The 26,737-nt window shown below is 37.4% G+C and overlaps 1 protein-coding gene and 1 long non-coding RNA gene across 4 annotated transcripts; both read left to right on the plus strand.

Annotated features, from left to right (window-relative positions):
* On the plus strand, positions 1-2,816 carry LOC306801438. The gene is made up of 4 exons (XR_013774091.1): positions 1-393; positions 570-652; positions 1,307-1,590; positions 1,939-2,816. It is a non-coding gene; the product is annotated as an uncharacterized lncRNA (long non-coding RNA).
* Positions 2,817-6,703: 3,887 nt separating this feature from the next.
* On the plus strand, positions 6,704-25,667 carry TMEM19 (transmembrane protein 19). 3 transcript variants are annotated; one of them, XM_079304514.1, is made up of 8 exons: positions 6,704-6,953; positions 13,198-13,242; positions 16,364-16,514; positions 19,192-19,305; positions 20,709-20,846; positions 21,152-21,406; positions 22,456-22,665; positions 25,118-25,667. In XM_079304514.1, exons 3-8 carry the CDS (start codon positions 16,385-16,387, stop codon positions 25,279-25,281), a joined length of 1,011 nt encoding a protein of 336 aa, XP_079160640.1. In that variant the 5' UTR covers positions 6,704-6,953; positions 13,198-13,242; positions 16,364-16,384; the 3' UTR covers positions 25,282-25,667. The 3 variants fall into 3 exon arrangements, with proteins under 3 accessions (XP_079160640.1, XP_079160639.1, XP_079160638.1); XM_079304513.1 differs by lacking the exons at positions 6,704-6,953; positions 13,198-13,242 and adding an exon at positions 16,040-16,109; XM_079304512.1 differs by lacking the exons at positions 6,704-6,953; positions 13,198-13,242 and having other exon boundaries at positions 16,120-16,514.
* The last annotated feature ends 1,070 nt before the right edge of the window (positions 25,668-26,737 follow it).

Below are 26,737 nucleotides of genomic sequence, written 5' to 3' on the forward strand. Positions count from 1 at the left end.
CTTCATGCCTTTTAAACAGATTATATTGCTGAAGAAAAAAGATCATATTAAATAGTGAATATATTCTTAGTAAAAGACAAATGAAATAATTTAAAATACAGAAGACCATATGTTTTAGTACACGAGCACAGAATTTGACTTGTTTCAAAGTTTGAGGCAGGAAATTAGTGATATGTTTGCCTTGTAAATTAAATTCATATAAAATGCAAAGTGAGTTTTGTTTTTACAGAAGCACAGTCTGAGTTATAAGGACTTGGCCAGATTTCAGAAGAGAAAAGACATTAAGTATTTTTTGTGCTATAATATTTGACTCAGGCTAAAATTATTTTTGCTCATCTTGCTTTGCAGGTGGCAATTACTGTCATAGGTTCAGGGTGAATCAGGGTTGTTGAAGTAACAAAAATACATGTATTCTTTGCATTTCTTCCACAGTTTTGTGGGTTTTCCTGTTCTGTGCCAGCTGACACAATGTCCACTTATTCCATAATTTAACACTGTTGCACAATTTCATATAATTTTTTTTCTGTTTCTTAACTCATTTCTTCTGGATTTTTTTTTTTTTTTTACAGAAAGCTGTGTGAAATCTTCCAAAGAAGAAAGCAGCTTCTATCCAAGCAGGAATATCCAACTTAAAAATAAGCACTAAGTGTAGGTAAGTTCTTAGTGAACATAGACTGAACACAATGTCTTGAACACAATGCCTTCAAAATACATATGAAAGTAAAAATAAGTAAAAATTGGAGGACACCATAAGTTTGAAAAAAATATCAAAGAATCACATTCAAAAAGCAGGCAGAGCTGCATAATGCTAGAATTAAATATTAGCCTCATGATGTGCTTCAAATCAAGTAATATTTCACCAAGAGATATATCTGAGCAAACTATATTAAATACCTGAAGAATCTTCCCTTGGATGAGGTAAAAGTCTGAGATATTTATATGATCTATTTTACAGAAGACTATTTATAAAAATTTTAAAATAGAAAAGCAGTCTAATCTTTATTTTGGTATTTAGGGTGAGTTAATGCTAAAATACAAATCAGTCATGTTTTTATGTTCTCAGATGCACTTGGTGATGAGAAAAATCTCTTTTTTACGACTGTGCAATTATTCAGTCAGTACCTATCAGTTATTAAATAGGACTTTTTTAAAATCTGGAAGATGTCAAAATGTGATTTTAGGTTTCCACCTCGGGTATTAATAGTCTGATGGAAGAGATGATTCGAAGAGTTCTGTATTTTCAAAAGACAGAACTCTTGCATACAATAAGATTTGGTTTTGGTTTTTTGGTATTTTTTTTCCCAAGATACTTTATTTTTAGGAACATAAATTTCCTCTCAGGAACCTCAGCACCCTTTCCTGTATCCTCAGAGATTTCAACTGTGGATCCTGCATTGGTACTTGAGACCCTACACAAGCCTTTGAGCAAGGACTCCTAGAAGTAAGCAACATGTTGAAGAGAAGTAAGCAAGGTCAGAAACTGAACCATAGGACTCATGCCCTCTTTAGGGCAAAGAAGATTGTAGACTCTTTCTGTTGAGTTTGGTCTTGTATTGGACACCTAGCCCATGGTTAATCCCAAAAACTGTAGTGAGTGTGAAATGCTTTTTTTTTTTTTTTTTTTGCCCTTTGATGGCATGTTTTGTATGCCTTAATTCTTTGAATTCTGGGTTGTTTATAATTATTTATAGAATGCAGATGCTATAGCCAAGTTAGAGGTATTTAATAGATGAAGTGTCAGTGCTAATTTTCTATGCTTGGATAGATATGCAAGTACATATATAGTAGATTAAGTGCAGCACTTTCCACTATTTTGGTATTTTCTTCAGTGCTTTTTAAGTACTTAAGATATTCTTCAAAACATGAAGTCTGAAACTAAAAGCTCAATTTAGCATGATTTAAAATAATATAAGCAATTGTACCTTTTTTATTTGACAGGCAAATACTGCCATGGATTTGGTTCCACACAGAATGCCAGAAGGAGAAAGAAGTGAAGAAATAAACCTCACATTAATTTCCTGAGGCTTTTTTTCTGATGAGGAGCATGAAATTATACTGTAGCATTGCCATTTATGTATGGAAGGTACAATATCTTTATTTTTGCTAAAAACACTGTAGAAACTTATAGAAGCAATATCCTATCATGTCCTGCTGTTTTGAGAATTACTCTGTCCCATGTGACATTGTGATAATGTTGCATTTGCTTTCAAATAACAAGCAGGTGTAACTAATCCCAGGTGGTGGGTAGGTGTTGGAGTTTCATGCATATCACTATTGGATCAACTTGGATCAGTTCCCATCTGTGATCTTGGACAAGGAATTTCTGCCTTCAGGGTTTTCCAGATGTTGTTTTACTGCCAAATTACATTCTATGGGAAGCATGATGACACCTTCACTAGAGTGAAGAGGGATATTGGAACACACCCAATATTTTGAAACATTTAAGTCTTTAGTGTAAAGGTAGGCCAAGTGAAGAAAGGTATTTTAATAGTTTATGCAAAGATACAAAAATTTTCAACTGTTTGAGGACAGAGCATGGATCTGATGCTGCTGATCTGGAGTCATGTGAGTGTCACTTTGATGTAGACTCAGGTCCACATCATTAGTCCCAATGGTGGTGCATTCAGAAGCAAGTTCTGGAAGGATTTTTATTTCAACCTGCTGGTGAATAGTCTTGCCACCATTAGAGCTTACCTGTAGCTCACATCTATGTGGTGGATTAGGTGGGCTACACAGTAACCTTATTGGTTTGCCCATTGCAATTTCACATGGGCATAGTGTGTGTTTTTATTCACAGTGATCTTGATATATATTAGGGCCAAAGGGAAAGCATTTGTCCCTTTCAGACCAGTTTATTCACAAACTTTGGCTAGTATAATTCTTAAACAGATTTCTTCCTTTCAGCAGCTTCAAAGTACAAATGCTGTCAGGCTCCTAGGGCTTTACACATCCCCTGGACAACCTATCCTGTGAAATGAGTCCCCTGGTCATTACGTGGTGCAATCAGTACTCCAAAATGATTTTTTGAAGAGTTACTTAGTGATATGCTTAGATCAGCATTTCTACATGGACAGAGCTCTACCCATCCTGAGAAAAAGTTTATGATTAAGTAAGTATATTTGTGGTTACATTGTTTGGACATCTGCATAAAATTCTCTTGCAAGTTTACAGAGGAAATCCATGTGTCTCGGTGTACTGCATCTTTGGTTTTGACCCTTCATCCGACAAGGGTGAATTGGACAAGTGCTGCAGTACTGCTGTGCTCTAACAGAAAATTTGGGGCCAACCAAGCTTGTTGTATTGATGCAATCACACCCCCTAGTCAGGATGAGCCACCAGGTGAGTCACACCAGCAGAGTAAGTGAGAAGAAGCTGAGGTGCAACAAGGTGGTTATCTGGGGATGGCCATAAGGAATCAAGGTGTAACTGGCACTCCTGGCACAGCCTGGCAATGTTTTCATCTTCCAGGGCTGAGTCCTGCAAAACAGTTCTGAAAGAGAAACAAATGGTGACTGCTCTGTAGAAAGGTGATGAGGTCATTTACAGGAATGTGCCAGCCAGAAAGACCCATTGTCCTTCCTGATTGATCAATTAACATATTTTCTTGTTTGGTATCATCATAAGGAAAAACATGAGTGTAGTATTTTACTATTGCTAAGAGCAGTGAGAAGCAGGCATATTGCTAATGCTTGCAGAAGAGCTTCAACATAGCAGCAAGGCACTTGCATAGGAGTGCCAGGGAATGTTAAGAAGCTGAGTTGCTTTCAAAGTTATCTGCAACTGTGCATAGCCCCAGAGGCATATCAGGAATCAGTGTAACACAGATGGCTAAGGAAAGCCAATGGCTCTTGTGCAAGTAAAGAAGTACTGATCAGGACAGTAAGTCCTGCAATTACTACTGGCGAGCAATAATAAACTTCCACTGCTTTGGTGGAAGTACAGACATTACACCCTGAAGCTGGATCAGAGGGCTGGAGCACCTCTCCTATGAAGACAGGCTGAGAGAGTTGTGATGGTTCAGCCTGGAGAAGATACAGGGAGACCTTGTAGCACCTTCCACTACCTAAAGGGGCGGACAAGAGAGCTGGAGAGGGACTTTTTACAAGGGCATGTAGGACAAGGGAGATTGGCTTTAAAGCTGGAAGAGAGTAGGTTTAGATGTGATACTAAGAAGAAATTGTTTACTGTGAGGGTGGAGAGGCATTGGAAAAGGTTGCCCAGGGAATTCATGGATGCCTTGTCCCTAGAAGTGTTCAGGGCCAGGTTGGATGGGGCTCTGGGCAACCTGACCTAGTGGAAAGTGTCTCTGCCCATGGAAGGTTGGTTGGAAGTAGATGATCTTTAAGGTTGCTTCCAGTGCAAACCATTCTATGATTCTCTGGGTGGCCTGGGGAACCACAGGGAAGGACCCATCTATAAGAAAGATTATGTCTGGCTTCTGTGGGAGAAAATCTTTGATGTCATGGAAGGATGCTAATGGTTATTCTATGACAGCAGGGCAGTCATGGCAATCTCCACAGGCAGGGCCACGATGTAATGCTACAGGAATAAGGACAAAACAGCAGAACTCCTGGCTGTTGACAGGAGTTTTTGTTGGAAAATGTGTCTGTGCTAGGTGGAAATATGCAGAATTTTCTCTTTTCAAAAGAGCGATGCAGCAGGGTGGAGAAGAGCAGCTGTTAGGAGATATTCTAGAACCAGACTACCAAGGTTTTTTTCACTTAAAAAACCAGCTGCAGTGACCTTCCATGATTTCTTTTGTTTAGGTTTTATTTAGGTTTTTTTCCATTTGATGTCTTTTCATACCTGCTGAAAAAGACATCCCATTGGACTGTGCCACCAGGTTGCCTGATTCTTTATACTATTAAACATTCCAACAAGGGAGCCAGACTTTAAAAAATGAATGCCTTATGAAAGTGATATTACAAAACAGGAGTATGCATATTTCTTCTCGTTTGGTAGGACTGCAGGCCCAGAGAATTAAACTAATATGTAAAGAGGTGTGACATGACCCTCAGTGCCAGAACAATTTCTCATCTTTTCTTGCAGCACTTTACTGTTATTTTTAAATGTAATCTGAACTATGAATATGTAGAAAAATTAAAGAATTTTAAATGTTTTGTCCAGCTCCAAACAATTTTTCTTTACCCTATTTTCAGGGGAGCTCAGGAACCTTAACTTGGCAAGGAAACAAGTTGAAGGGGATGGTAGTCACAAAGGCAAGGAGAGTTGATATTTGACTTTGCCTGTTCTGCTAAATAGATGGGCTTAAATTCAATCCCTCAAGACCAGCTGGTATTTAGGACTAGGCCACTCTCTAGAGACTTCCTGGAATCATCTCATCAGAGCAGTCCAAATACATCTGGAGAGTAGCTTTACAGTTTCCTGGAATCATCTCATCAGAGCAGTCCAAATACATCTGGAGAGTAGCTTTACAGTTAAGTAGTGTAAATTACTAAGAGGTCAGTGTTTCAGGTGCACCCAGCTGCTATTTATTTTTTTCATTTAGTGATACAAATACTTAATCAAAGTCTTCTCTTTTAGTTAATGCAGAAAGAAAAGTTTCTTTACTGGTTGTTTCAGTTCCCCTGATGTAAAATGACTTCAGAGGGGAGATATATTGCAGGAATCTCCTTGTGTTAATTTGTAGGACAGTGACACCCATAGGCTCAAATTGACTATGTATATGCAAATGTCCTAATACAATTCTTGAACATCATGCCATGAGCCATTTCTGCAAAAGTTTCTGTACCTTATGTCAGCAGCTACTAGTGGCTTGATCATTGTACAGAAAACTTTTCATTACTGAAAAAAGTTTTATATTTGCATGTGAACCTTTTCCTAGTAAAATTGTAAGATCAGTTTTCAGGGGGAAAAAAAACAAATTCAGAAGGTCTCCTTGTGGCAGTTCTTGAGTTTCTTGTTTTCACAGCCTTTGACAAATGTTCTTTTGGAAATGAGTCTTTAGAGAAGGAAAAAAGTCAGCTCCAGCATGCCTAAGGCTTACACGTAAATCAGTGTCTGACATAGGAGAAATTAAACATATAAGATGAATTCCAGATAGTTGGACATATTTACAGGTGGAAGACTCAAATAATTAACATAAAAGCAGGCTGGTAAAGTCTCAAGACAAAAGGCTGCAAAATATATTTTTAAAAAGTCATGAGCCATTCTACTAAAATAATAATGGATTTTAAAAATGATCACTTTTTATGTATTTGTTGAGATTTCTTCTGAGAAGATTTTGTTTGAATCCTAGTCATTCTCATTTCTCCATCCATATTACCAGATGTCAATGTTATCAAGAAAAACTAAATTACTTGCAAGACTTGGCAACTAGGAGATAACATCCTGTTTTTATTGTGATGTCCTGGACTTCACAAAACTGAAGAATTTAATATCTTGAGAAACAGACCACCAAGTTTTGTTTGTTTGTAATTAAAAAGGCATAAATAAGACATAAATGCAGATTCCTTTCACAGGTGAAGAAGATTCCACTCCACATCCCCCCCAGCTTGTCAAAACTTTTTTTTCAGAGATTAAAACTTTAGTGCTACCTCAAAGTGTTATGTACAGTGATAGGATGCTCTGGGACTTCAATACCAATTTCTGACACTGGGTGGATCTCTGAAGTCAGGAGAATAAGAAAATAAATTTGTAATTGACAGAGTTTTGGCATGAGAAGATTGGGCTCCACCCTGTTTGTTAGCGTCTTGATTTCTCCATTTTTAATCTGCTTCAGGACAGAATGATTTCCTGTGCCATCACTGAAAGAATGGGAATAAATTATCACGGAAAGCAGCAGAATAGGCAATGCAATAGCCTTTCTGATAAACTTCAGTAGCTGATAACATTGAAAATCTGCAATTCTTTGTCATAGGACTTAAACTCACCTTACTTTTTAAATACTTTTTCTGCACCAGTTCTGCTGAATCTGGGCTGAAGAGAAAAAGGTAAGGAATTTTTCAGCTTAACTTTTGAACGCATGTTGTTTTAGCCACCTCTTTCAGTAAAACCTTCCTTCCTTATTCTATAGTTTTAGTTTTCCAGGATACTTTCACATTTCATACTTAATTATCCAGTTTCTAAACTGAAAAAGTCTTCAGTTCCATAGCAGTGTTTGAAGTTGGATGTGTAGGTATTTGCCCTGGGTAAGCCAGGACCAAAATTCTGTACTGCCAAAGTCAAAATCCTATTTTTGCATGACTTAATTTTTTTATTTAATAAGTATTCAATGATACAAAACTCATTCTTTATTAAAAAGTAGATTTCCCAAAATGGAGTTTATTGATCACAGAGTACTTGCTGCTTTTGTGGATCTGCAAAATGCAGCTCAATCTGTAGTGCACTTGGCAAGCACGTTATCCTCTAACATTTATCTCTCAGAGGAAATAATATTTATCTGGTATAACAAAAAACTGAACATTTGCCCAGGTAAGACACAATATACACAAATCTACAATCTACATTAAATCTAGGAACTATGAGTTTTAATTCATATTATAAACTTCATAATAACTGCTGCAGTGTATGTAAGAAAAATAATTCTCTTCAAAAACGTAAGACACCACTGCTGTCCATAGTAGTTTTTAATAGGCTACTACTAAAGTGTAGGTTCTTCTGTGGCATAAGTACAAATGAATACAAGATTTCTACATTGTATTAAATGTGGAAGGTCCCATTGTGCTGTGGATTTGAATTTGTGCTCAACCCACAGCTGGCTATTTCCCTTATGAACTTTCCTTATAATTTCTTTGGTAGTTATATGGGTTAACAATTGAAGAATCATTTTATAATTTATCTTATTACAGTATCCAGAGACTCTGGATTAGGGCTCAAGGCAATGTTTACAAACATTTACATTTAATTAAATGTTTCACTGTGTATAAAAAAATGGCAGATAATCTGGGTTTATGTTGTTATGTTTTTCATGTGATCTGAAACAAGGCATTGACCAATATTATTTCCCTTCCTTAAACTTTGCCCATTTGTGAAGTTTTTTTAACTTTGTATGATTAACTGCTATAGAAACATTAAGTACTTGTTGCTAATTCAGACACAATATCCTCAATATTTAAGTTGTATCTTCATAGCTGATGCTTGTGCTTCTCATCTGTATATAACACCCTGCCATAATGTAACACTAATAGTGCCTTTATTCAGTATAATATTCATATTAATTTTGATACTTTCAACTGTTCCATGCTTTTAGCGACAAAAAGATGAAATAAAGTTATTTAAGAGGCATTTTACATGCTTTATAGATAGTGTATAATGGATTACAAATGTATAACTGAAAAAAAGAGATGTGACAGTTTTTTTCTATACTTCCCTAGTCAGAACTGAATTAAGTACATGTGCCTCCAATCTTAATCAACTGAAACAGACATAACAGCCCATCAGTATTCATCATATGGTCTCATTTATCCATTTGATGGTGCTGAGTTTTTTTGGGTCAACCTTCACATTGTATCACCACATCTTCCCTGACTTGCATGGCATTGCAGCATCGTACAGCCACAAAGGGTTCACAGCCAGAATGCATGAAATCTGTTTTGTTACAAAAGCATCCCTCTCTTCACATGAAAAAGGTGGTGAACTGGCATCACTATAGTTTAGAGCAACTGAAAACAATCCTGACAAAAGGCAATGGGGAAGATGCAAAGTCATATCCTGACTGGAAACTCAACAGATGAAACATTATCACCCATTGGTTACACTGACAGAGTTTACCCTTCAAACAGCCATTGTGTACTTTAGTGCCCTTTTATTTCAGATGCAGATAAAGACATTATGAGCAACTGCTTGAAAAGTCTCAGTCAAACACTATTTAGATAGAGACAGCATTTTGATACTTGAGCCATTGTTCAAAGAAAGCATCATTTACCATGTCATTAAGGAGATTATTTTTAAAATGAGCCACATGTTTCCATTGCTCTTCATCTTCCAGTGACTCACAGAGTGGTCTACGTTTTTGAACCTCTATAATGAAACGTAAATTCACAAATAGCTGTACTTGATAGCCTGTTCTTGTGCTTTCTCTATTAGGAAGAAATGTTGAGAATGCTACTTTTTTTTTTTCCTTTTGCTAAGTGCTGTTAAGCTAATATCAAAACATACTAGTTGTAACTGGTTTTGGGGGGGTTTGTTTGTTTATTTTTTGTTTGTTCGGGTTTTATTTGGTTTAGTTTTCTTTTGTGGGAAAGCTTCAAAAGTCAGTACAGAATGCAAACAAAACTCTTGTAATACAGACATCCCCTAGAAAATCCATTAGTCTGCTGGCTGGAATAGTCAGTTAAAAACAGTAAATCGAATTTCCATCCTTGTTCTGCTTAGTTCTGGCAAGCCAAGATTAGTAAGCATTGGTCTTCTACATGCCCAGTGATTTCCAAGTCATTGATAAAACTGTCATGTCTGCAGTCAGACATCACTTTTTGAGCTCATTACATTCAATCTTGATAACAAGAAGACACAATTATATTTTTTTAAATGCTTGGCAAGCTTGTAAAAATACAAGCCTGGTCACTAACAATGTGGATGCAATATTTTTTAGCTAAGATTTTATTCCATATCTAGATGTAGCTTTGGTGACCCCTCACCTCCTAGTATCTCTTACAAATTATTTTAAGCACAATGAAAGCTAGTCATCCTAAATCTTTAGCAGTATTTACCAGAATTGTCTGCTAAACAACTTAAAGGTAAATGTGACAGAGTTCTTGATCCAAAGATCTGTTCCTGTTTGGGCTGTGATATAGTTAATTTCTTCTTGGTAGCTGCTACATTGCTGTGTTTTGGATTCCATACGAGACTAATGTTGTAACACCCTGGTATTTTGGTTGTTGCTAGGTTGTGTTTATCCAAGGACTTTCTTGGTCTCATGCTCTGACAGATGGTACACAACCAAAACCAAAAACAAACAAAAAACAACCAAGCAAAAACCCCACAAACAAACAAAGAAAAAAAAATTATTACAACAAAAAGTCTCTCACCAAAACAAAACCCAAAACAAAATGCAAACAAACAAACAAACAAAAACCCCACCAAAAAAAAAAAAAAAAAAAAAAAAAAAAAAAGCCAAAAAAAAACCAATGACAACAAGAAAACCCAAAACAACTGTGAGGGACCATATCTTGGGCAGCTTACCTGAACTGCAAAAGGGATATTCCACACTACAGACCATCCTGCCCTGTTGCATAAACAGAGGGAGCTACCTGTTTGCCCTAAGGGAGGCTAACTGGGGCTCAGGGATGTGTCTGGCATTGGTCAGCAGATGGTGAGCAATTGCTTTGTTCATCACTTGTTTTTTCTTTTTATTGTCATTATTTACTTCTTCTTCATTGATTACTTCCTTTTCCCCTTTATTTCAATTATTAAACTGTTCTTATCTTAACCTACAAGTTTTGCTTTTGATTCTCTTCCCCATTCCACCAGGGTGAGAAGGAGGTAAGTGAACAACTGTGGGGTTCTTAGTTGCCAGCTAGGTTTAAACCCAAACAAGACCCTAAAATCTAACTACAACCAGTGTGGGAAAAATACATGTCCATAGTTCCATCACTACTTCTCACTCTGCCTAAACAAGTTAAACTCCTGATTTGAATCATTATGTATGTCAAGTTACACCTACTTGCTGTGGCAGATGTGGAGGACATGAGTTTTCACAGGAAGAAAATGTATGTAACTTTATGATTCTGAATCATTTAAAAGTTATCTCAGTCTAAAAGCCAGACAATCCTGTTCCCTGCATAGCTATAATTCTGCATAAATTATGCTCTACATCACACAGCAGAGATGCAGCTCTGATGCCAGTCAGTGGTACTCTACCAAGCAGACCCTTGAAGAGACCAGTCTCCTCTCCTGAAGTCCAGGGCACTGAGCTTGCTGTGCACCCTCCCCACTGCCCTAAGTGTCTAGAAAGCCACCATTCCATGGTCACTTGCACCCAAAGCTGCCCTTCAGGCCCTCCTTAGTGGTGAGAAGGCCCAGCAAAGAGCCTCTCCTTGTTGGCTTCTGTGTCACTTGGAGAAGGAAGTTAACATCAACACACTTCAGGAACCTCCTGTATTGCTTATGGCCTTCTGGTATGTCTGAGAGTTTGTATCCTTCCATTCTAACACCAGTCACAGAAGCCATCCACCATGTCTCCATGGTTCCAATAAGAGCGTGGCCCTGCAGGCATGTGCACATCTCTAACTCTGCTTGTTTATTCTCCATGCTGTGTGCATTTGCATAGAGCCATTTAAGTTGGACCTCCCTATGAAGCCAACTCACTGGCTGGAGTGGCTGGAATTCCTTTGTGCTGCTCTTCAGGTGCTCTCCTGCTGGCCTATTGTTGCCTAAAATCAGAAGAAAAACTTTCCAAACAATATTAGAATGGATAACATAAAGAGCAGGTTTTTAATGAAAGCTTTCAGGTGCACAGATTATCCCTATGTGCACACACAGTATCAAATTTTCACAATTTTTATAAGTTTAACTGATTAGTATATATAGCTAGTACCATCCAATGAGAGACTGCTTGCTGTGGTAACCCACCCTTGGACTTGCCCCACTGGAGTTCCTCCAAGGAGCCCTTAGCCCTGTATCATGTTATGTCTCCCAGGTGCTGGTGCAAAACAAGATGTCCTTGTTGGAAATTCTTTTCCTTGAAAGTAAGACCAAACAGAATGTGACACAATGTATGAGAAATGGTAACTACTGTTCTAAAGTGTAAGAAAGTGCTAGAAACTATACAGCTATATATTAAAATCTACCAAGCTACAAATATATAAAGAAGCTAAAAATCTTTAGGCATCACTAAGATCCTCCTCCAGGTTCTGGGCATCTCTTGCAGGGGCACTGGCATCACACCAGTGGGACTGGGATGAAAGAGGTTCTCCCTCCCTGGCAACTTTAGTTTAAAGCACTTTTACTATCTTGGCAATTCTATGACTGAAGATGGTCATTCCTTGTGCACAATCCTTTTAGATCTTTACCTGCCTTGCTTACTATTACCCTTCCCTGTTATTGAATTACCCAATGAACTTTTAATTTTTATTAACTTACTTTTGCACTATAATTTAACTTCCTCCTCTGTAAAATGCAAATATACTGGACATAACACAGTCTTGAACACACACTACTTTCAATACGTTGGTTCTTTCCTGAATTACTTGATAAAGTAGAAAAGCACAGTATAAACACATAGCAAAAAGGTGGGTCATTTGGAATAAGTAACCAGAAAAAGAAGAATTAGGCTACTACAAATAAATTTAATTGCTGTCATTGTCCTTGAGTAAATTAATTTAACACAAAGCAAAAGCCTATCCACATATATTTAATAAATTTAATACTTAAAATTTCATTCTAGGTTCTGTTCTTTTTTGATAATCAATTTGGATATTTATCCTTAATTTGATGCTCTACAGTCCACAATCCAAATCCTGGTATAAATAGTTTTGCTATAGTGCTAAGCACTGACATTTTTAACTGCCTCAAAAATGCTAGGAATTCATCTGTATAATAACTCCTTCGGTATGAAAATTACTGCTTGCAATTTGGTTGGTATTTTCACAGGCAACTACTAATTATGAATGCTCTACTTCAGGTGAATATTTATCTGCAGTATTACTTTTCCCTTCCTGCAGTATAACTTTTCCCCTTCTGTTTTCTGTAGTTAGCCAAATACATTATCAGCATAAAATTTTACAGTCTTATTATGTTGTCTTTTCTAAGAGTGTGAATATTATTCAAGGCCCTTGTGAACAGCTGTACTTAATACAATGTTAACAATGTTTACAGATTTTTAATTTCATTTATTTAACAGTAGTCTTCAATCAGTTTTTGGTTATCAAGAAAACAAGATTAACAGTGGAGAATAAAATAATTTTAAATTAAATTTCAAGTTATATTATTCATAATGCGTTCTATCAAGCATAAATATGAATAATGTTTGAAGCAGTGAAGAGAAATGGAAAGTTCTATCTCAGAGATACAAAAAAATAAGGCAGAAAATCTACTTCTAGAATTGTCATAAATGTTTAGAAATGTTATGCTGTATTATGGCAAATCTACTAAATTCCTAGGAAAAGAATGAGTGTATAAGAGTTATTAGTATGCTGTGTACAGTAACATTTTATTATCTTTTTTCTTTTTTGCTGCTTTTAATCATCTCACATTCCTGCTGCTTATTAAATCATGTTTTTGTTTTTTTTTCACTAGACTCTGCACTGGCTGTGCTTTGCATCCCATACATTTACGTAAAAGGTAAGAATAAAGTCTTCTTCTAAATATTGTGTGGCTTAAAATTCCAATTTTTAAAATTTAAACTACTCATATTATTATTCCATGTATGAATTTGAATGGGAAGATGTGAGGAAAAGCTTTCAGGTCTGTTTGTTGTAAGCAAGTGTTACTTGCTGTTTTTTTAATTCTCAAGCTTATCACTACTACTAGGTGTGAATAAGGAACGGGGAGGCTTATAAGTAAAAACTGATTATGAAATGAATGTATTGCGTGTATTAAATATATCCAATGCTTTTATGACTGATTCAGGATGGCTTTCTGAATACATTCATTCTGTATTCACAATATTGTAAGCATCTAGATGGCAATTTAAGTTTTTAAAAACCCAGCTTTTACTAATTAAAAGTGGTGTTGGTGGTGGTGTTATTATTATTATCATTATTATAGGACCTAGTGGGAAAAAAGGGTAACATCTAGAAAAGAGGAGTTTAAACCTAATATATGGGGCAATTACAGCACTGTTGTAGACACTACTTTCAAAACTGTAGCTACTTCTTTCAGCTTCCCAATGTAGAAAGAAGTCTAATTTTGTGTGCCTTTCTTTCTTGTTTTTTAATCTACTTGTAACATTTAATGTGTACCAAGCTACTGCAGGAAATTTTGTTGGCAATCAGAAATAGTGGAAGAGGGATGTATGAAGCCACATTTAACAAAAGACTCAGAGCTTAAAAAGGAGCCAAAGACAAAATGATTCATGCCCTGGTTGTTACACGTTTCCTGGCCAGAGCCACCTTTCTGACACCAGGGGTGGAGAGCTGTGCTCCCTTTTTGTTACTCTTGCTCAGGTAAACTCCAGCAGCAGCAGCACCTTTGGCTTTAAGCCAAGATGCAAGGGCTGTAGATAAATCAGCAATAGTCTGGTATGCCCCTAAGTCAGTACCAAGTGCTACTTCACATGAGTATGGGATCTGTGAAGGAAGCTGAAGAATCATTTAGAGCTCCAGAAACCTGCCCCCTCTTCACACCAGCTTGTGTGTTACCCTTAATCACAGTCTCACAGTTTTACAGAATCACAGATAACAGCCAGGGTTGCAGGATTCCTTTAGGAACATTTGTTTCTCCACCAGAAATTCCAGTATCAGTTTGTTACAGTTTAGAAGACAAAAAGTAAGCAATAAATTAAATAAAACTATTTATTACAGTTAAGGGTGTATTTGAATGAGTAAGATTATGGGAGTTGGTTATACCAGAACAAGCAGCTGCTTGTTCAGCCACCAGTTTGAGTTGATCTTGTTCTGGTTGAAAATCTCAGCTAGTTAGATTTTGGCAGAAGAACTTAAGCAATGTCATGTCAGTGCTATTCTTTAAAGGTGTCCTGTTCTCACAAAGCAGCCCAGTTACTGAGTCCCTGATTCTTAGATCTCAAATTCAGACCTTGGATGGATGTTTAATGAAAATATGGGAGGTAAGAAGGGAGACTAGATATACCAAAATCAGTACTCTACATTAGTATTACTGTTTTAGATATCTCTACTTGAGGTAAATTTTGGGTGTTACCAGTATTTGTTACCAATAAATATAGCAGAAAATAAGATAAAACCTTGTGTAAGGCACCTGTTCCAAGTTTTGTCTCTAACTGCCTTGAGAAAATACATTGCAAACACCCAAGTATTAACTTTAGCCTCTGGAATAGGCCTACTTTCTTCAGCTAAAACCAGGTATCTAAAACTTGAAGGAGTAATCTTCTCAGCCTAGACAACATCTGAAGAAGCAGCTCTGAGTCATAATTGAGTATTTCTTTCACAGCAACTTGAAAATATATCCAAATATGTGAGAGAAAAGAATCATGTTCTTTTTCTGAGTGAAAACACATGGACTGTGTTCACACCTTGATTGAAACCTACTCCAGATGTTGAATGAAAAATATGAGAACATGCCTCAAAAATAAATGGGTCCCACAAGACAGAAATATTCTTAAATTCAGTAAGGAAATTAATCTCTTAAATTAAGATTGCTCACTTGACTTTTCTAGCTTTACAACTACTTCTGTTGTACATCAAAGATCTTTTAATGTCCTTTCTTGTATTACTCTGCCTCTCGCTGAATACTTAAATAAATATTCGGTTCTGCTGCTGCTACAAGTCCACGAGAAAAAAGCACCTGAGCTCATTGATGTTCATGAGGTCACTCATCTGTACAACTTGAAGGGTTTGGTCTACATTCCATTGCACAAGTGCTGAATACATAAATGCTTCTTCAGCATTATCTCCTGGGGTGCCTAAAGTCTTATTTATTTCATTTTTTTCTCTTTTATATTGAGGCTGCTGCCTCAAAACAACGTGTTTTTATAAAGTTGTGAAGTTTCGGCTCATTCTGTGCTTTGCTGACGAAGTGTCTGATGTGTGAGAGTGGGAGCTGCGCAGTCCGTCCCGTAGCTAATGTCAGCTTATTTACAGCTCGAGTGTTTCGGGAGTCATTCTGACGTGCCCCGAGAAAAGCCACCAGGCAGGTTTGGCATGTTTTCATCCCAAGTCAATTTTAGGAAACGTTTCAAGTCTCTTTCTTCTGCTGTTAATGAACTTCGAAGTGCTCCAACAAGTTTCAAACCTCATCCAGGTACTCATTGGTCTCACTAATTATCCCGGCTTCATGCCTTTCGCAGGCGTGTCGTTCCTGGTTTTATTTCGCAAGCTGGATCTCCACAGGCAGCGCCGTTCGGAGGGATTCCCCCACGCCAGCGCGGGGCACGGGCGCTGCGCTGCTCGCGGCGCGGGCCCGGCCCGGCCGCAGCGCCCCCTGGCCGCGGCGCAGGCGCTGCGGGCGGGCCGAGCATGCGCGAGGCGGCCGCGGGGCGGGATGGTGGCGGCGCCCGCGGCCGCGGGGAGCAGGTCGGTGACGGGGCCGGGCGGTGCGAGCGGCTGCCGCCACCCAGCGCCGCGCACAGCAGCGCAGCCCGGGCTGGGCCGGCCGCAGGGGCCCCGGCAGCCGCTCCATGAGCGCCTCGGTGCCTCCGGGCAGCGCCCCGGGGGTGATGCGGGCCCGGCCCGGCCGCGGCTCCGGCCGCGCGGGGGGAGAAAGACAAGAAGAAGAAGGAGGTGGTGGCGGTATCGCTGATGCTCTGCGCTTTGTGTTTTCCCATCAGGTGTTGTCCTTCTTGCTTCCCATGTCCTATTACCAGGAGGATTTCTTCAGAGAATACCTCAAGATGATGGCGAATATGGTCATCCTGAACTTGCTCATTTGTATTTCGCTAGCGTTCTGGATCGTGTCCATGACTGCAAGTACGTACTACGGTGAGTCCAAAGGCCGGGGACAGGCTGGCATGGCACGGCCACGGGCGAACCCTCCCCTCCTGCTCCTCCAGGCAGGAGACAGAAAATGAGGAGTGTGCCAGTCCCTTCTTCCGTCAGTGGAGCTGATAACCTCACCTCTTACAGTAGGTGACCGTGGTTTAGGAGATGCTGACAGCTGCTTACTTGCAGCTCCGCCCAAGGATCACGAACAATTTAAAATGGTGTCTTTTGTGATTTCTTTCTCCGAAAGAAAGCAAATAAAAATTAAGAAGTGAAAAGAAAGACCGAGCTGACAGAGGTCTTTCTATATCAGGGAGAGTAGGTGACAGCACAGGAGGAATGCACCAGCTCTCAGAACTGTTTTAGGAATCAGCAGCATCTGCAACGTGCAGAACAGGGCATGCAGGAAGACTTCCGTAGTCGAGGAACAGAGAAACGGGACATGGTGTGAGAAGATAGGGATGTATGCATGGAGTGGCTGACTTAGGTGTGTACAGACAGCTCAGGCAGCTCAGGCTGGCTGTCACTTTGTTGTGTGTAGCTGCAGTGACACAAGTCCTCCCTGTAGTCTCTCTTTTCGGCTCCAGGACTATTCCTTGGAGCAGTGTGCAGAAGCAGCTGATACTGCCTTCAGTATCAGTTTAAGCCTACAAGAATTTAGCTGCTTTTCCAAGACAGTACAGACTTAGCATTCATACCCCAGTCGGTTTGATGCAGGAAAAGCTCCAATGTCATTGCGGTATTGCTGAAGGTGCCTAGGGATGCAGTGTGAATGCCTTCAACTGCCTAGTTCTGGATCCAGAAGCTGCAACAAATACCCCACCAGTATGAGTTAACTTTTGCAGAGGCAGTTGCATGTCTCTTCTCAGTGTTTTTCAGTGCTTTAAGTTTTAAGTTGGGGTATTAGTTCTGGTACAGCATTAAATCTGTGTTGTCTGGATACTTCTGCTTTGGCTTTTAGTCAGATGGCAGATGTGTAAAAGGTGTGCAGAAGCAGGCTTCACAAGCAACTTTTATTTATATCATTTGTAGCTACCCAAGTTGGATTTAACATGCAACTTCATTTATGTATCTGCTCTCTAAAGGCATAGCTTTTCTGACAATTAGGGTATTCTAGTCCCTGTTCTCTTATGTAACTAGGAATTTACAGTATAGCATGGAGACATCTGGTATCAGGTGAATCAGGATAGGGCCCGATAGAAAGGAGAAGACTCTGGACAAATCCTCCTTTTTGTGGGGAATGGTTATGGAGCAAGAAGGACATAAAACTTCTTGTTTGTTTGCCTGAGACTATGGAAAGACCTTGGCTTTTCAAGGAGGTGAATGAAGCATAGAGTAATTAATGGGCTTTGAATGGTTCAGCCCATACAAATGGTGAAATTGACAGTCCTTAATATAAAAATAAAAATACTACAAACATACTTTTATTAATGTACAATTTATAGCAATTCTTAAGCACCAAACAGTAGGCCAGATGTTAGTGAAGCCAGAGTGTTGAAGAACACATTCATTGTTTTTTTAATAGATCCAATCTTAGTCTTAACTGTTTACATTTAGTAGTAATTTAGTAAAAATACTTTTCTCTCCTACAAGGAAATCCAAAAAGGTTAGTTTAAAAATGACCTTGAAGGGATGAAAATTCTTTGTCAGCCAAGCAAAAGGACCCCCTCTGTGTACCAGTACTGCTTACACTCAGGTTTGCACCAAGAGCTGTCTTGGTTTGTGATAAGCAATACTAAGCTACAGCACTGGAGGGCTCTTCATACACAGATGGTGCTTGTCTTCTGAATTTCTGACTCAGCCCTGATTGCAAGACCCCCTTGCTCACCTTCTATGGCTTTGGGGATTTTCAGTACACAGAAGAGAATTTTTTTTCTTGTGAATCTTTGCAATGGGTGTTTTACTGTGATTTCACAGACATGTTTGTCCTGCTTTGCACCAGGGAGCCTGTGTTTTTTGGAAAGGTTGGGGTAATGATGACACAAAAGTTCTTGTTGAAAACCATCATGTTTATCTTTCCAGCAAGACAAGCTCTATGCCTGTGTGAAATCTTTCTTTTACAATGTGAGACTTATTTTAATGCAAGATTTATGATGTCTTGTATAGGAGATGTAATAAATAACTTCTTGATATTTTAATTTTTTATTATTTTAAAACCTGCATTAACTATTGGCTTTAGGTTTTAGATGTTTGTGGATTTTCATATTAACACTGTCACTTCAAATCTTGCTGAGATATTCATCAGCTCAAAGTATATTTTAAACAGCCTTACATCAAGGTCAGAAAGAACTGAGAGGGCTGATGTTTCATAAAGTGAACACACTACTTTCACCTAGCAGACTGCTTGGCTTTTTTGGTAGTGGAATTTTGTCACAGTAAATTCAGATGTTAGTTTTTGAAGTTCATAAATCCCTTTTAGAATGGAAAATAACACCATATTTATTTCTTCTCGCATTTTGCTATTTTTTTTGGTAATTAATTTTAGTTCACAAAATATGTTTTCTTTTGATAGCTGAATAGAAAAACTGAGTAGATAATTGCAGATACATTGTCCTTCTGTCCTTCTCTTTTAAGTTCAAAACTTAAGTATCTACCAGGAAATAATGACTTTTCAGAAACGAGCACATAAAAAGGGCTTTGTGAGGATTATCTGTAACCCTGTTATTTGATTTATCAGGTACTTTACGACCCATTTCTCCATGGCGCTGGCTTTTTTCAGTCTTGGTTCCACTAATTATTGCTACACAGGGTTTTAAGAAGAAGAGTCTTGATCACAGTGGTGCATTGGGAGGTATGTTTTTTCTGAGACTTAAGCTAAGCATTTAGTAAACTAAAGGTTCTTTTTATTGTTTGCAGTTTATGACTTTACCTAGTTCTATTATAATAAAGTATAAATGTAAGTATACACACCCTGAATTCATACTGTTGGTTTTTTTCTCATGGCTGTTTAAACAGTCAAGTTAATTCTGTGCTACTGTTTGTAATTGATTTGATTAATATTTATATTTATATTTACCTGGAAGATTCTTTTAAACTTTAGAACAGTATGCAGTTAAATCACGTGCTTCAGTTTAACATATAGAAAGATTCACAGAGAAACAAAGAAGTGGCAGAGGTAGTAGTAAAAAAGACCCTAAACTGATTGTGTCAGCAGTCTTCCTGTTTGGTGGGAAATCAGTTCTTCTTTCTGTATGGTTCTCCTTTCTGTAATAGTAGCAGTTCTACACATTTTTGGCCTGGCAGAAGTAAGAAAATTAAATCTGTACTTTACTAAGAACAAATGTCTGTTTCTGAAAAGTTTTTCTAGACCACATGATAAAAAGCCCAGCCTAGTGTACAATAGTGTTTATTGAAATCTGATGCAAGGTTTCTGGGTGAGGTGATTCACACTTGTCTTGTGACATTGTCTGAATTGATGTTCAGTGGAGTAAAACAGGGCTTCAGATCCTTCCTTCCCATGTCACCCATTTGCAAATCTTCTGTCTGTGGGAGTTAAGGGAAGCATTTTGTACACTGACAAAAGTATTTTTGACTTTTATGTTCTGATCTCACCTTATGTCCAGCTCTGCTAGCCAATTTATACTGGCATTTGCTTTCAAATGCAACAATTTCTTTCAGTCCTTTAGAATTGTAATCTTGTGGTGTGAAGTGAAGTTAAGCCTCCTCTGTGAAAGGGGACATAAAAATGAATTGTATCAAGGAGATCAAATACTTAAAAAAATAAAAAAAATACAGAAGTGGAATAAAAATCAGAAACTAAAAAAGAAAAGAATAAAGAAGTAGCATCTGCTGAGATATGGAGGAGGGTTTTACGGGTTATCTTCTAGACCTTGGATGTGGGATTTGATACCCAGACTGATGATAAGCTTGCTGATAGAGGCACAGGCACAGCTGTATTATCTTCTCCTTATAAAAATAATATTTTTCAGGCAGAGTACTTGAATTTCAATTATATATTCTTTGGATTTTTATTTTTACACAGTATTACTGATTTGTGACAAAAGATCTTAAAAATCACGTGATTCAGCAGTTAAAATAAAATTATTATTATTATTAATTGTGTATTATTGCATGATGGTCTTAGGTTTATCAGGAATATACTCTTCATATTCAGAAAATTTGAAATACTTAATTGCTTTGCAAAGCAGCCATTGTTACATAAAGGAACTTCATATACTTCTCTTTTCTTCATAGGACTGGTGGTTGGATTTATCCTTACAGTCGCAAATTACAGTTTCTTCTCTTCTTTGTTTGTATTTTTTGTTACTTCTTCAAAACTTACTAAGTGGAAAAAAGATATAAAGAAGAAAATAGATTCAGAATACAAAGAAGGTGAGCCAAACTACTTTAATTCTTTCAGATTCCTTGTGGAGAATAAATACTGCGTGTTCTTGTTCCCTTCAAAGGGTCAGGTGAGATGTAACATCTAGAGTAGGGAACACTCTTGAGACTCCCCTCAGCCCTATCCCTGTGAATATTAGCAAGCCACTTTGCTTTTGCTTCTGTTCTCTTTAATAAATTGCTATATAGTTTCTGTTTTGATTGTGTGTCTTTTAAAATTTAAATATATATGTGTTATTTTGCTTTTGCCTCATGCTGTTGTCTGAAATTACTAAAATTCAGTTTTTATACTTCAGGTGGACAGAGGAATTGGGTTCAGGTATTCTGTAATGGTGGTGTCCCTACTGAGCTGGCTCTCTTATATATGATAGAAAATGGACCCGGTGAAATTCCTATTGACTTTTCAAAGGAATATACAGCATCATGGATGTGCTTATCCCTTTTGGGTGCTTTGGCATGCTCTGCTGGTGACACATGGGCTTCAGAGATTGGTAGTGTTATGAGTAAAAGCAAACCAAGATTGATAACAACCTGGGAACAGGTTCCAGTAGGTAAGGTGTTACTCTTCCACATGTTCTTAATACTTTGTTAATCTGTTTTGAATCATGCATGCAACTTGAAAAGTTCCAAGAAAGACATAGAAAAGCCAGTATCAGGAATTTGGGGTTAGAAAAGGAATGCATTCTCTGAAATGGAATATAATCAACTGTGCTTCTTCTGCATCTTGTTGATGAGATGCACGAGCATAGCAACCATAGCTAAAATCATTCTGAATCCTGTCACTTCTAATCTCTGGCAATAGTAAAAGAGTTTATGTTGCTAATGTGAAGAATACAAGTAATCAATTTATATTTTTCAGGCATTATTTTAATCTATAGAATACATATATATTCCACAGAAACACTACAGAAAATTCTGTTCTTAACCAAATCACTCATTTCCTTTAATATTCTGCCAAGGGTGAATAAAGTGAACTTTCTGTCTGGCAGACGTCTCCGTGGTAGATGTCATTGCTGCTTTAAAGCAGTATGCCTTTTTTGAGTCCTGCTGGACAGGTGATCAGAGGTACAGATCTTGTTGGATAGGAGTTAAATGCATGGGAATATTTTTTTCTTTATATGTATTCTTCAGATTTTTATTCAGTGAGCTGTCAAACATGTCTGTCTATGGATTTGGTTGTTTTATTTTTAGATGTGTAGGTGAAACATGTCTTAGTATACTACTTCTGAAAGAGAGCATTGCTTTAATATGCACATCTCAAGGTCTGGGTTTTTTTTTTTAATTATTAACCCACCACCACCTGGAACAGACAAAACCAGGTGACATTAAGCAGTGGGCTGTCTAGTTTTATTTAATCTAATGCTGGTAAATATTTCTAGAGAACTAGCCCTAGAGACAGGAAAGGAGGAGTAAGAGACAGTAACAGTACAGGTTGAGCTGCTCAACAGCATAATGGGAATTGTAAAAGCTGCAGTAGTGGAGCCTTGTGGATGTAAGGAGAGAAGATTACTATGGACAGTTTTGATTTAATGTAAAACATTTCAATTCATACAAGTCTTTTTAAAAAATGTGTAAATCAGCTACATTTTATTTGGTGTAGGTACTAATGGAGCAGTTACTTTAGTGGGCCTGATCTCAAGTTTGCTTGGAGGCATGACAGTAGGTATAGCCTACTTTATAACTCAACTCCTTTTTGTGACTGATCTGGAAATGTCTGCTCCACAATGGCCCATTATTGTGTTTGGTGCAGCAGCTGGCCTACTGGGATCAGTTGTTGATTCGTATTTGGGAGCTACAATGCAATACAGTGGTAAGAGTCTTCTTTTGTTCTTCTTTTTTTCTCTCCCCTTTCTCCCAGTGTAACCTAAGATTGGACTTGAACTTCAAGAAGGGCTGAGGATATGATTTTTTAAATGGAAAGAATACAGAAATAAAGGACAAGGGAGCAAAAGTAATGGACATAGTAATGAAAAGGAACAAGGGTGACTGGGCCTTTTCCACATTTGATTTGTTTATTGTAGCTTATTGTCTTGTTGATGACTGAAAGAGACAGAGATAGCCAACAAGTTCCCTGGAAAAAGCAGTTGCTGCCCTCTCCTTTTTTATATCTCTAATTATAGTAACATTTTATAAGAAAAAATGTCAGCTTAATTTTATCAATTTATTTGGATGAAGTTGTCACTGCAGAAGCTCCATTCCTAACTCTAAAGTCTTAGCAATAGGCTCAAATTTAAGAATTAAATAAGAAAATGTGAACAATAGTTTACCTTCTGGCTTCTTTTCACTGCTTCCTGTACAAGCTCTATAATACAGAGCACTGTTTCCTATAAGTTGAGCTTATCACAAACTAGCTGTGACTTGTAATAAAAAGACAATATGCTTTTTTTTTTTTTTTTAATTGTTGGCTGGCTGGTTCTAAATTATTTCAGTGTTTACTCATTGCCCTGAAAGATCATTGCCTGTGAATAAACACTACAGACAACCTTTAGGCTAAGATGTAAATTTATCCTGTGTTTCAAAATTGTTTAGAACAATATCTGACACTGTCATGTTTACCAGCTTGTTTACAGAAACAACTTGAGTTTCATTGTTGGTATACTTATTAATTGGAAGTCAAGGTGTGTATGTGCAGAGAGACCTGCCTTTAGGTCTGCAATCACAGTGAGGTCTACAATCTGTTGTTGATGCTTTGAATTTGGCTATACAGCATTTTTTTGTGTTCTATTCCTTGTAATTCCATGAAAGTTCAAAATACAATGGAGTGTATAACTATTTGATGAATTTTTAGATATTTCTGTCCTATACAAGCACTCAGACAATGTTTCAAGATCCTAATGAGGCAGATGCATTAAGAGAATGGAGTAAACCAAGCTAATGCATGCCTGCATTTATCAGCATCTATTCTTCATTTTATGTATTTTTTCCATGCTCAGCAACTTACCTTTTTAGCTGCAGCAGAGACATTATGCAAGTTGCACAGTTTCTTTTACAAACTCACAGGCATTGGTGGAGTATATATACTATGTTGTACATGTACATACTGTGGTATATATGTGGGGTATTAGAGGCAAAACTGTGCTGCTCACTTGTGTCTCTCCTTCAGCCCACTTTTTTATTCCCTTTTCAGTGTAGACTCAGAAGGAATACTCTAGTCTCTTCAGTGTCTTGAAAATAATAAATCTGGTAGTGGAAATAAAGAATTGTGTTTCTTTTTTTGAAAACACTATCCTGCTAATCCTATATGTCAGTGTCTATTAGACTTAGAAATTCGATTTTTCTGTAGCTCTTTTGCATTATTTAAATGTACAAAATGTATTTAAATGTACAAAACAGTATTGCCAACTATATATCTGACAAAGACATTTGTAGTGGGGTTTTTTTAAAGTTTTGTCTGAGGTGCAGATTTTTTTTTTTTAATAAAGCAGCAGCTTTCTTTTAAGTTTCCAGGTTGTGAGTGTTGACAAATAGTCAAATCTAAGAAGAAAAAAAAATTAATATAAAATATACTGATTTAGTTTGGAATGTTCCAACCTTAAATGCGTGCATGTGCATGTACCCAGTTATACTTCACTACAGTGTGAGTTAAAATCAAGCTTTCTTGATTGGTGTGCTTTTATCAGCGTACAGAATGTGCAGCTGGTTAAAACATAGGATAATGGTGTCTGTACAGTAACAGCTAATGAAGCTCAATATTAAAGCATTGATAATACAGAGGCAGAGCAAGAAGTTACCTAAGTACTACAGAAAAATCTTCAGCTGCTGGTAGTATAAAATTGCTGTGTAAATAGAATTTATAAATTCAGCCTTTGTTAGGAGCTTGTTTTCTGTCAAATTAAGTAATAATGTTGTTTCCATAATTTTCCTTTTAAAACAAATGCATCTTCTTGCCAGAAAACATGTTGATGATAAGTTGTTTCTGTTCAAAACAGCATCCTATGCTTTAGAGTGACTCTTGGAACAGCTTTTTCCCCTTCTCATTTAGCTACATTCCTTTCTTTGCTGTGAAACTACATAAAAAGAGATTTGACAGAAGTGTAACTTCTCAAAAGAAGTAACTTTTAATGTAAAGTATTGCATTTATATTCCATTCTTTGAAGGTACTAAATTAAACTGACTATAATTTAGTTTAGTCTGATGACATCTGCTTACAAAGATATAACAGTGTTAGAGTAAAATAAATTTAAGAAGATGTATATACTTGGTTACTAAGTTTCTCTTCATCTTGCTTGGCTTTGTAAAATGAAGTTTTTATCTTTTTCCAGGTTTTGACCAGACAATTGGCATGGTTGTTAACCACGAAACAAAAGACTCCAAGCACATATCTGGAAAACCTATTTTAGACAACAATGCCGTGAATCTTTTTTCTTCTGTGATCATTGCTCTGGTGCTTCCAGGCACAGCATGGTTTTTTTGGCCAAGGGGTTGAAATGATTTAAGGTTTTCTGCATGCGATTCATTTGTGTTCAGTCTTGCTCAGAGACTCCAAAGAGTTCCAGTTGAACTCTCCTTAAGAAATGGATCTGAAACGTTCAGAGAGCCAAGGGACTTTCCATCTCAGCTTGTTAAGGCTGTGAACCTCATGTGGCAGTCAGCATCTCTCAGGAAGGTGCTTTGTCAATAAGGCTCTTGCTGCTCCTCAGGTGGATGTAGGTCATTTTGAGGTGAAGCACCTGATTCATTTATTCTCCATTTATGGAGCTGAAGTGTTGGTGTCTATTCTCTCCAATTTCCAGCATCTGGAAGGGCAAGAAGCTGGAAATAGAAGTCTAAATCCACATCACTCAGTGTGATGAAGCCTTCTGGCTTTTGTCCCATCTAGACACAAAATACACTGCAGCTTTATATAGGCAATGGTAACATGGGTGGAATGGGTGAATACTGGTATATCCCATTATCTACAGTTTGTGAGGCCTACTGGAAGTATTTGGTCAGGGAACAGAGAATTAAGCCTTGTTGCCTGTTCTCTATTATACTATCTCCAATTCCCTGAGAACAGGTTTAATAAAAATGATGATTGATGCATAACATTTGAAGCAAAAATCTAAATTTAAAGAAACTCACTGACTGTTCCAGTAAGAATAATAATTCTTTCTATGATTTTTTGACATCTTTATTTCAAAACTAATGATATTTATGAAGATTTGTCAATACTGTGGTGCTTATCAAATAATTTAAAATTAAAGATGACAGTTGTGAATTCACATTCATCTCTTAGAAAGAGAATGCTTTTTTCTACAAGCATATAATTGCACCTTAGTATTTGGCATTCTAACCAAACTATACTTCTTGGTTATTTCTCAGCAGTGGAAATGTTTCCCATTTTGTTTGGGGCTTCTATTTAGAGATGATGACCTTAGCCAAAGAAGCTACAGATGTTATCCTTGTAACAAATGAGGGAAGTCACACTTATAAACCATTTAGAAATAGAAATTTAATTTTTGACGCTCGGGCTCCTGTGTTAGGTAATTCTGTCTTCTATCATTCATTTATAAAAGTTGCAGAAGTAATGTAGCCAGTGCAGATTGCATTTAAACTTTAGAGATACCCTCATCATAACCTCTCAGTGTTGATATTCAGAAGCATGGGCACATATTTTTAACTTATGTAAAGCTTTTTCTTCTCTTGTTAGAGACAGATGAATATTTTGTATTGAACATCTGGGGTTTTTTTACAAGTTTCATGTGTATATTTCCTGTCTTAATTCAGTTGATTTTTTTATTTTGTCACCTTTTATGGGAATATTAAAAAACTTTAAAACCTTCCGTACTGAGTTTACTCTTTTGAAATCTAGTCTATATAAATCTGGGATTCATCACTGGAACTACTTCACTGTATTAGGCAACTATAAAGATAAGATTTTGAAGTAGTAAAAGCTTTCTGAA

The sequence above is a fragment of the Erithacus rubecula genome (genome assembly GCF_903797595.1).
Source record: "Erithacus rubecula genome assembly, chromosome: 4".
Classification (NCBI taxonomy): domain Eukaryota; kingdom Metazoa; phylum Chordata; class Aves; order Passeriformes; family Muscicapidae; genus Erithacus; species Erithacus rubecula.